Below are 11,457 nucleotides of genomic sequence, written 5' to 3'. Positions count from 1 at the left end.
ATTGGAAGCTAATCATAGCCATATATTTTCCATGTGCCTGTGCACGGCAGCGCTCTGTGCCCAAGGTGAGGGGGAAACAGAGAAACAGAAAAGCAGGAGAGAGACCCAGTTTCTACTCCAACATGGTCACGAACTTCGAGTGCCTTCCAGCAAACTCCTGCTCCTCTCCAGGCCTCAGTTTCCCCACATAAACCTTGAGGGATGCAGATGCGATGACCTCTAAGGCTTCTGGCCTGATGCACCCAAGATCTGTAAGAACCGAGTTCCCACTTGACCTTGTTGTTTCACTGCCCTGCTCCATTGATGCTGCCTGATAGTCCCTGGACTTCACTGTTTCCCACTCTGTCACCTCATTCACTGATTCCTACAAAACAACAGGAAGAAACATTGTGACTCTTGCTTTGTGATGATTCCTTTCCAGTGTGATGGCCTCTCTAACATCCAGCCTACCCCTCACCCGTGTGCAGCAGTGGGGGGTGGGACGGCTCCCGATCCAGCCCCAGGAAGTGGGTTCTGATTGGTGTAAGCCATCAGGGGCTTACCATCCTCTTGGCCACACTATTTGGCCCTGGTAACCCAGATCTAAGCCGATCATCACTTGCCATTTTCTCAGGCACAAGAATCGGCTCAGTCAGCCCATGATCTAAGATGAACCAAACAGGACTGTTGTTGATGATTAAGAGAGAAGTCTCTCTCTTAAATAAGAACAAGGAAGCAGGTGGCCCCAGGAAGCCTCTGGCTGGCGCTCACATCGCTACCCTAAGCACAACCAGACTGAGAATAAAGAGGACGCATCTGACACATGAAGAGAGAGGAGGCAAGTGGATGATCAAGAGAACTGAACCTGACTCCTGATCAAGCCTTGCCCGGCGGGGAGTCCACCTGGGGACTCTTCACTTACTAGAGCCAAAATTTCTTGTAATCTTTAAGCCACTTCTTCTGTTCCTTACAATCAGCAGAATGTACGTAAGTTCCCAGAAAGCAATTGGACTGTCTATCTGGCTTGCCCAATGCCTAGGACAGTACTCTCACATGGTAGGTACTCAATACTTACTGAATGAACAAATAAGCTGAAAGCGACTTGATTGATCCTGGGAATGATGTGAGTTTTAGGAACTCACTGTGTCTAAGAGCAGCGGCCACTCCCATGAAACACTGCTCCCGCCCTCGAGGCAGGAGGGGCAGTCACCACAGACATGAAAGTCCTGCACTGGCGAACTACAGCTCGTGGGCCAAAACCAGTCGGCTACCTGGCTTGGTAAATAAAGCTTTATTGGGACCCAGTCACGCCCTTTTGTTTGCTTGTTGCCTGTGGCTGCCTTTGAGCTACAAGGGCAGAATGAAGTCGTATGACTGGCCATAGGGTACATAAAGCTTAAAATATGTACTGTATTTTCCTTTGTAGAAAATGTTTGCGCCCCACCCCCGGGAGTAGGTCGACTTGAATCTGTCCCCGAGGACGGCCCCTCTCTATCAGTCTAATGAGTTGTCTGATGTCCACAAATTCCTCCCTTCCCAGTATAGGGGTTCTTGTGAAATAGGAGCCGACCCCTTCGGAGGGAGGGTCTGTTTCTCCACCTCCTTGCATCTGAACTGGCTTGTGACTTGTGTTGACCAGCAGCACCTGGCTGCCATGGGTGGGTTTCAGGGACAGAGACTCCAGAGATGGCGTGGCTTCTGCCTCTGCCTTTTGAAATGCCAAGACTCCCAGGTAAGAAAGCCGATCAAGTCAAATGGGGGATGAGCTGTCCCGCCTCTCATCCTGGCAGCGGAGGAGAGTGGAGGCGCCTCACTGACAGCCAGCACCAACCAGCAGACACGGTAGAGAGGCCGCCTTGGACCTTCCAGCCCAGCGGGCCCTGCAGCTGAGGACAGCCCCCACTCCCAAGCGAGCCCGTGTGAAACCAGTAGAGCAAACACGCACCAGCCCCCAGAATTGTGAGGAACAGTACACAGTTGTTCCTTGACCCATTGTGCTTGGGGTGGATTGTCACCAACAATAGGCCTCTGGAGTCCCTTGCTAGGAACCCCACCAGTCTGGGGCCAGGGCCCAGTGTAGAACTCCGAGGCCTCTCGCAGATTCTCATACCATCGTCTCCTGGTTTAGCTGAGGAAATAGACGCCCACAAGGTGCAGTGGGCTGGCCAGTGGCAGAGTCCGAAGGCTGATCGCCCACGTCCCCGTTTGGGATTCTCCCCTCCAGTCTGTGCCTCGGGCTCCTTCAGTTCTGGAGGGTTTCTGGCCCTGTGTCCGGGAGACAAAAGGCGGCTGCCTCAAAGTCTCACGAAGGCGGTGGGCTGTGCCGTGGCCACGTCGCGGTGGATGCGGGACGCTGCTTCAAAGGGAGGCCGCGCGCAGCAGGAGGCGCCGGGTTGGAGCCTGTCCGCATCCGTCCTCTCGGGGGCCTGAACGCAAGCGGTCTTGCAGAACAAAATCTCACTTCCCACTAGTTCTGAGCATCCGTTCTCTTGTGTCCCTTCACTTCCAGTCGGGGGCCTGGGGGTGCTCCTGACCTAGTGGGCAATTCACCAGTCTCACAGGGTGAGAAGGGACATCTGGAGACGTCAAACAAAACGCACCTCACTCGCAGACTCGGGTGCCTGCAGGTCTGCACGTGGCCTGGGTCACGGTGGCGATTCTCCACGTCCGCAACTGGCGCCGCGAACACTAGGAGTGCAAATGGTTTCATTTTCATTAAAACATTTGGCAAAATGTAACTAAATGTCAATTAAAAAAACTCTTCAAAAGCCAACTTTACTCAAGTAATTTTATTTAACATGTTTTATACTCATTAGCTATAGTTTATATTTTGCCTTTTTATTTTAATAGAGAATTTAGAGCATTTTAGAAGAAAAATCCTTATAAAAACATATTAAACAATTTTAATTTTTTCTCTAGATTTACTCTCATTTGTGCTTCTTATGAAACATAATTAGATTTTATACACTTCAAATACAATTACATTTTAAAACATCTTTTAGGTCATTACTGTCAGAGGAACACAAATTATAAAAATTTGATTACAACATAATTGGAGATTTTGCTGAAATGAAAGCATGAAAAACAAATTTTATGAAATAAATGTATACTAGTTTGTGAAGTGTGTACATCTCTACTTTATAAGTCATTCAGATATGGCCAGTCCATCAGCAGAACACCCAAATACACATAATTATAGTTCAACTCAATCAGTTTGGACATATTCCCGACTTTCCGTCGTGTGAAAAGCTTTCCGTATATTCTTTCACTTGCCGTTAGGAAAGTATGTTTGTGTAGAAGGACTGAACACACTTTATTTTCCAGTCCGTTGGCGTGATTCATGACCATTGAACATTTAGACACACGGCATGAGGACCCCCGACTCCACACCCGTTAAAGTGTTAGGGGGGAGCCTGACCACTTCCAACCAGAGCAGGTAGGTTCTTGAGGTCTCCAGGAAAGCAGGAGGAGGACCCGCAGGAAGGGGCTTTGTAGGGGCCCCCAAATCTGTGCTATCAGATAACACTGCTCCCACCAGCAACGATAATAGTCATAACCACCGAACTTCCTGTTCCAAGTCTTGTGTTATTATCTCTCCCAGCAAAGTGACGAGACAGATACTGTCAGAATCCGCCCCACTGTACAAACGAGAAAATGCAGACGGTGGAAAGTGAGGTCCTTTGCCCCAAGTGTCCACTTAGCAGGTGATAAAGCCAGGCGGCCTAACCCCCCGGAGTTCTCAGCGTAAAGGGGCCCTCACAGTAGGCGGGGCCTAGACGTGCCCCACCCCCCCACAAACACAGGCACCCCAGCAAAACACACAGGCCTTGTGCTGCACACAGCACCTGCCTGGGCATCCGGGAGTGGGGGGCATCCATGCTCCCCAGAACCCCACCTCCCTCTGCCTTCTTGGGTCAGCAGCGAAGCATTGGCGAGATGAGGGTCTGCTGCCTCCTCTCCCTCCCAAGAAGACTGAATCCGTGAAGCCCCGCCGTGTCACGTGATGCGTGGGGCCTGTGCGGTCCTGGAGTGTGCTGTGCCCTGCTTACTGGCCTTCTCTTCCTTGCTGGTGCCCCTCCTATTCACAGTACCGACAACCGGAAGCATCTTGCTTCAGGGCCTCACTGGCGTTCCATTATTCCCTAGACAAACACCAATAACAACACGGGGCTGTATCATTTTACAGGGACGATGGCCACCTTGTGAACGCCGACAGCAGGCTCACAACCAGCATTCTTGTTCTTTTCTCTCCATCACACATGGAGAGCCCAACTGTGGGACCACACTGTACAAAGCCTGTTCCCACTGGAGGGACCCGCTTCCCTGGCCATCGGGTGCCTGCAAGTGTTCCCCACTGGGATGAAAATGTCACGAAGTTCTTTGCAGACTCCGGGCCACCTGCCCATCGGGCTCAAGCAAAAGGCTTCCTGTGGGGTAAATGAAAGGTCAGGGTCCCAAGATCAGCTGCCCTTCAAGGCTGGTCATCACCAGCCCAGCTACCCCAGCCTCCTTGGGTGGGATAGCCAGCCTTAGCAGCCAGCCTCTCCTGGGTGCTATGTCCCTCTGACCACCAGGCCTTTGCACAGGCTGTTCCTTTATTTAAACCCTCTCCACTTCTGTCTTTACCCAGGGAATGTCTTGAGATCCCTGCCGAGTTACTGCTCCCACAGTGAAGCCCTCACCGATCCCCTGCCCAGACAGATGCCTGTTCAGTGCTCTCAGAGCCCCGCGGACACTCTGCCAAGCTGCTGACCTCTATTTGTAAGTTCTAGTCAGTAGACAACTACTGTCGTCTGTCTTCCTACCGGGCTGTCAGCCCCAGGAGGGCGGAAATCACACCTGGTTTGATTCTCCCGTGTATCCCCAGCACACAGTAAATCCTCAACATAGTACGATGACTGAGCAGACAAAGAATCCTTCGGGTTACCCCACTTTTCTGGGAGTCTGTAGGATTCCTCTGGGATGCAACAGAGGTGATGAGATCAGACAGATTAGGAGCCCCAGCCCAGTGCCTGGCTCACTGTGGGAGCTTAGTCAGTGGTAATTGTTTTGCCATTTTTATTGTTAGGATGATGAAGATGATGATGATGATGATGATGATGATGACTTCTAAACTACAAGGGGCAACTTTACAAACCTCCTCTCCAACAAGACCCGTCATGTTGGGACAATAATCCCACAGAAATGCTGGGGGCAGGGGGCACTGGCCCAGCTGTGGGTTATACGCCTGCAGGGGGAAGTGCTTTGAGCTGCTGGGACAGCAGCTGCCTCCTCTGTGGCCAGGTAAGGAGGGAGAGGGGGACCCAATATTGCTGGGCCCCTTCTATGGGCATGGCATCTTTCAAAGGGATCTACACATTTCCTTTCCTTTCCATCTGGTCCCAAACTCTGAAAGATAATGTCTAATCATCCACAGAGTATGGATGATGAAGCTGGGCTCAGAGAGGACACAGGATTGGCCAAGGTCATATAGCCCCTAAGTGGCAGAGCTAACACTCAAGTCCTATTCTTGCTGATGCAGAGACGATTCAACCACATGTGCCACCGGTGAGGAAACCATAAAACCAATCACATTTCCTGATGCTCCAACCTCTCCTCCAAGCACAAGTCCTCCCAACGGCCCCACTTCAAATGTCAGCTGGGGACACAGCCGCCTGGAAGCCCTCCTGGATTTCCCTGCCCAGATTTCCCTGCCTGGCTCTGGCCCTTCAGTCTTCAGTTTTCTGTCGCAGGTACCCACTGGCAGGGGCTTGCAGGGGCCCCATCCTGTCCAGGCCAGGACTCAAAATGGCTCACAAAGGCTTGTCTCAGAAACTCTGCCCTCACTGGGAAACGCCCTGATGCTGCTGCAGGAAGGGCTGTGGGCCAGACCTCCCCAGGAATCAAAGCTAATTCTCAGTTGCTTAGAGGGCAGCTCCTCAGTGACTCACCGTTTGGGCTCCTGTGACCCAGGCCAGGAGCCAGGGGCTGCCAGAAGGTGCCCTCATTAAAATCAAAAGGCGGTGGTGAGCACTGGGGAGCCTGTCCCTGGAGACCACAACTCACTGCCATGGGTGCTCCTGGCCAGGGAGGGGGTGGGGGGTTGCTCACCTCTCTGGCCCCTCTCCCCCCAAGTCTGCTCTGTGGGTGAGAGAGCCCAGCATGATTTCTAGGAGGAGTTATTAGCAAGAAATGGGGCAGGAGGCAGGGCCGCTGCCTAATGGACGTCAGTGTTCACTGACTTGCCTCTCGTGTCTAAAACCTTTAATTCCAGATCACGGCCAGGGATCCCTGCCACCAGCTTTCCTCTCCCTGCCCAAGGTGACACTTCCCCAGGGACTGTGTCCCTGGCGGGTGGGGACTGCTTTCTGTCCCCAATGTGAAACCCGGCCTCTCCACTGGAAAGGAGGCCACAGCCAGGCCCCACGTCGGCGCCTCCAAGGGGACATTCCTGGCCCCTGAGCTCAGGGCCACAGCGTGACTTCTGCTTTTGTGGGCCTTTTCCTGCCTTTGGGGAAAAACAAAAGTAAAAAGCAAATGTCATGGCCTCATCGGGATGGAGGCAAATATAGCCCAGGCTGGGTTCTAGACATTCTTCTCTTCCGGTTTGGAAGAAATGAAAACATCTTGTGCGAGGCACTGGGTCGACCGTCAGCAATTAGTTAGGCCCTTTGAACCGCCTGCCCCAAATTCTGGCTCACCGAGGACTTAGGCGTGGGCCTCAGTTTCCTTCTCTATGAAGTGGGGATGATGGTAGCACCCATGTCGTGGGGCTCATTGAGGGCCCCCTGAGATTCCACCTGGGTGGGCTCATCTCAGTCCCGGTACAAAGTAAGTACTCCATGCGGGCCACCTGCTTTGCTGCACTTGAGCTTCTCCCTAAGGAGCCACGGGTGGGATGCATTCTATTCTCACAATAGGAAAACCCATGTTCGGAGCCAGGAAAAGGACCTGCCCAAGGTCACGTAATAAATGGCGGAACCAGGACTCCAAGGCCGTAGATCAGGCAGCTCCCAGGTCCCAGATGTTGGTGGAAGTGGATAGTCAAGTTATCCCAGTCCCAGACCTGGAACAGGGAGGGCAGAGATGGGAGGAAGACGCAGGCCAGGGAGGGAGACGCAGGCCAGGGAGGGAGACGCAGGCCCGGGAAGGGGTGTCTCACCTCCAGTTCTGCCTGAGTGGGTTCAGGGGGGGGGGCAGCAGTCAGCAAATGAGTCGCTGGGGGTCCAGGGCTGAGTGGGCCTTTGAAATTTCTGACTACCACAGAGCCACCCTCTCCTCCATCTCTCCGACCACAGGGACAGCAGTTCTCCCTGGGGGGCTACTGCCCCACTGTTTGAGAATTTGTGGAGGTGGAATTCACATCGGGGAGCATTTTCACTGCTTGTCTAGCAAGCAGCAGCCTTCCCAGGAAAGAGCAATAAAGAAAGCTCAGCTGGCTCATAGGCTCCTGGATAAATGGCCTTCCAGGCCCCCGGTGTCCTGCTGGTGGTCACCCTCTGGGTGACACGGAGGCGGGGCGAGAGGCGAGGGGCGGGGGCAGAGGCCACGCTGGGCTGGCGTAGCCAGCTGCAGGCAAGCAGGACAGACGCGGCCCTCCCAGGCCATGTGAACTCAAGCCTCTCGGCCTTTCTGGGCCTCAGTAGCCACATCAGTGAAATGGGGGTGAGAAAAAACACCGAGAATGACAAGCACCTGGCACAGCCCCTGCTCAGAGCTCTGTGGGCAGAGCTAGTGATGACTTGGGGAATGGGGTAGGGGATGGGAAGGGCCCTGAGAACAAAGAGCCCAGATTATCCCCCCAAACTGCCTGGAAGCGGAGCTCACACCCTGGACTGGCCCCTCCCCTGGGGGCTCGGCTGAAGGGCAGACCTGGAAGTATCATTGCATCATTGGGCATTCAAGGGTTAATGATGGGGAGTGGACAGGACCCAGGTATTTAACTGATTGAGGAGGTGCCCTGAGATCAGAGGGTGCCCTGCTCACTGCCTTCTCCTGCAGCCAGGTTCCTCTGCCCCTGCTCCCCTCCCCTCCCCTGGGATGAAGCCTCCCCCTCTTCTGACTGTCCTTTGCCTTCTGGGTAAGTGACCTTTGTGACCTTTGTGACCTTCACCTCTCCCCTGACCCAGCAGGGAGCCTCTGAGCCTGGCTCTGGGGAGGGTGTGGTAGGTCATCTGATCCCAGTTCTGCCTGAGCACACTGACCGTTGGTGGGCAGGTGGGGAGAAGGATGCAGCCTAGGGGGCCTGGGAGGCAGAGAAAGGGGGCTGGCGGGGACCCCAGACAACACACACGGGCCTCCAGCCACCCACATTCTACCCCCACTCTAGCTTCCACTTTGGGAGGATCTGGAGGAATTGGGGGAAGTCCAGGTGGTTAGGAGACATGGTGGGAACAGGGTGCTTCTGGGGCGTGGGGCTGACACCTGGGGAGATGGTCAGGACCCGCTGGGAGACATTTGGGAAACGGGGGTGGGGTGTTCTGGGAGGCGGTGCGGGAGAGTAGGAGGGGGATTGGGTGCCCCGATGTGAGGTGGGGACGAGAGGATCCGCATGCAATGGGTGTCACAGAGACATCATCAGTGACCAGCGTCACTGGTATTGGGGGCGGGGTGCGTGGAGAGGTGAGGTTAAGTGACAAGCAGAGACATGTCTGGACTAGGACTGAAGGGGCCCTCAGGGATCTGATGGTACCCGCCCACCCTTCCTGCAGTGGCCCTGGCTGGCGGGAACCTGGTCCAGTTTGGGGTGATGATCGAGAAGGTGACAGGGAAGTCAGCGCTGCAGTACAGCGACTATGGCTGCTACTGCGGCATTGGGGGCTCCCACTGGCCTGTGGACCCGACCGACTGGTGAGCCCGAGGGGGCGGGGTGGGGGCGGGGCCTGCCTGGGGGACGGAGCCGCGGAGGCCAGATGCCACGTGAGGGCCACCTCCCCTCTGAGCCCCTGCGGCCTGGCCTCAGACAGTCCCTGGTGGCCCTTCCAGGTGCTGCCATGCCCACGACTGCTGCTATGGGCGTCTGGAGAAACAGGGCTGTGAGCCCAAGCTGGAGAGGTATCTTTTCTCTGCCAACAGGCACAACGTCCTCTGTGGTAAGTGAGCAGCCCTAGGTGCTCCAGGCGCTGGGGAGGGGACCAGTGTCAGACAGGAATGCCTCCTGGGGGTGACCCCTGAGCCAGACCCTGGGCTGGAAGGGTGGAGTCTTCCATCATCATGAAATTGGGGACAGGCGTGTCCATCACCCAGACATTCACCCGGCACCCCATCTAGACAGCCCCGGGACCCAGGCGCTTCGCCTCACCCAGAGGCCTCCCGGCTCCAGCCTCTGGGGAGAGGAGCCAAGGAACAGAGCTGAGCCAGGTGCCAGAGGAGCTGCACTCACACACCCTCCCCAGGCCTGGGAGGCAGCTACCAGTGAGATCCCAGGGCAGAGCAGGCTGGAGCTTCAATTGGGACATCAAACCCCATTGCTAAAGGCTGACACCCCCGACCCCGGGGGGCTGCTGGGCAGGGCCCATTTGCTCAGCTTTGCCAGGTTCAAAGCCCACTTGGACCAACTAGCTTTCCTCTGGTCCCAGCCCTGGGAAGCAGCCCAAACCAAGTGAGAATGAGCAGGGCTTCATGCAGCCCTGTTCCCTGGGGAGCCCAGACCAGATAACCAGGGGCGCCTGGACGGGGAGCAGGCCCAGCAGGGGCACAGGGAAGGACTGAGAAGGTCAGAGAAGACTCAGCTCAGATCTCAAAGGTCTGGGGAGGGGAGGGGGAGGGCGGAGCCAGGACCAGAACCACCGGAGGCAGATTTGGCTCAGTTTCTTGCTTGTGCAGCCAACTACTCGGCAAGGCCGCTTTGTCAGGGAGTGAGCCCCCCATCACTGGGGGTTCAAGCAAGGCAGGATGGCCACCTGTCAGGACAGTGCTGGGAGGTGTCAAGTGGGTATGGACACAGGCTCAGGGCTTCACCTCCTACGCGCTGTGTGGCTTCAGGGGCACAATGGAGCCCCTCAAAAGCCTCTGCCTCTTCCTCTATAACGAGCAGATAATCGTACTCACTTGCCAGCCTTAGTCCAGTTCCCGGCAGGAGCCGCCCTAAAGACTGGTGCCATGGTTACGCCTCTTCCAACGCTGAGTTTTGCTGAAATAGCAGCCAGGGCAGAACCCGGATGGGACATGAAGACTGACCTTTGTGGGGAAATGAGCCTGGGCATTGCTGAGCTGCGAGACGTATTCCTGGGGACAGAAAGGAGCCAGAGCCACTCGGGCAGACAGGCAGTGAGGGAAGAGGGGGCTTTGGGCCCCGGTGCCTGATGCCAGTTCTGATCCCCTGGCTGGGTGTGGGCACACACATGGAGGGGGGATGGTTAAGGTAAATGCCAGAAAAATGAGCTCCACCCACTCATGGAGAGAGCACGGGGTCCCCAGCTTCAGTCCCAACAGCCTCCAGTGGGCGCAGGCTGCTCTGGGCTCACAGGCCACCTGGGATTGGGTCGCTATCATTTCATGATTCTCCTCTGCTGGATGGCTGCAGCCCACTGTCAGCAATGCTTCACAGTGGGGCAGGAGCTGCCTAGAAATCCCCCCAGGCTGGGGCAGATGAGAGTTAGGGAATCGGCTGCCCCCACTTCCCAGGGCAGGGGAGGAGCGGTGTAGAGAGCTAAGGACAGACCAGCGAGCGGGCTGGGGGAAGGGGGGACACTCTGGCAGCCTGCCAGCATCCTGGCCCCAGCAGGCCCTCCTGTGTCCCGCCCTGTCCTCATGCATCCCTGAGACACCCCCCTTATGAGAAGAGCTTCCAGCAGAAAGGTGGGGTGAGAGTGTGGCCCCCGGATGGGTCCCATGCCTGTGAGTGAAGGAGGCAGAGCCTCTGGTCCCTGACTGTCCTTGTCCCATCAGCAGGCAGAACTTCCTGCCAGCGACAGACCTGCGAGTGTGACAAGATGGCTGCACTCTGCTTTCGCCAAAACCTGGGCACCTACAACCGCAAATACGTCCATTACCCCAACAAGCTTTGCACAGGACCCACCCCGCCCTGCTGAGGCGGTGCCCCACCTCCTCCCTGTGGCCTCCCCAGGCCCCCACCTCCGGCTGCTGTAGCCCCAGGCCTGGAGAACACGGGCCCAGCCTGTGACCTGGACCATCGTGGGCCTCCCAGGCCATGTTCCCCTTAGGAAGAGCCACGCCCTGGACCCTTCAGCCTAGAAGACTGTGTAACCCACCCCTGGAATCTCAGTTCCCTCTTCTGAATAAGTGAATAATGTTTCCCATCATTCTAATATTCTTTGATTCTATCATTGATTAATATACAGTTTCACTCACTCATTCATTCATTCATTCATTCATTTTTGGGAGCACCTCCCAGGTGCCGGCATCGAGCAGAGCACTGGGAGACAGCAGGAGCAAATCCGACATGGATGGCCCCACGTGCGGTTCCAACATTCTGTCCTTTTGATTTTCCATTATAGTAAGTTTTTGTTATCCTTTTTCTAATATTCTACCATCCTG

The 11,457-nt window shown here is 55.5% G+C and overlaps 1 protein-coding gene across 1 annotated transcript; it reads left to right on the top strand.

The window, feature by feature from the left end:
* The first annotated feature begins 7,998 nt into the window (after positions 1-7,998).
* PLA2G2E (phospholipase A2 group IIE) lies at positions 7,999-11,184 on the top strand. The gene is made up of 4 exons (XM_024554930.3): positions 7,999-8,038; positions 8,670-8,808; positions 8,944-9,050; positions 10,849-11,184. Exons 1-4 carry the CDS (start codon positions 7,999-8,001, stop codon positions 10,989-10,991), a joined length of 429 nt encoding a protein of 142 aa, XP_024410698.1. The 3' UTR covers positions 10,992-11,184.
* The last annotated feature ends 273 nt before the right edge of the window (positions 11,185-11,457 follow it).

The sequence above is a fragment of the Desmodus rotundus genome, chromosome 3 (genome assembly GCF_022682495.2).
Source record: "Desmodus rotundus isolate HL8 chromosome 3, HLdesRot8A.1, whole genome shotgun sequence".
In the NCBI taxonomy this organism is placed as follows: domain Eukaryota; kingdom Metazoa; phylum Chordata; class Mammalia; order Chiroptera; family Phyllostomidae; genus Desmodus; species Desmodus rotundus.
This window is presented reverse-complemented; position numbering and strand designations above follow the sequence as displayed.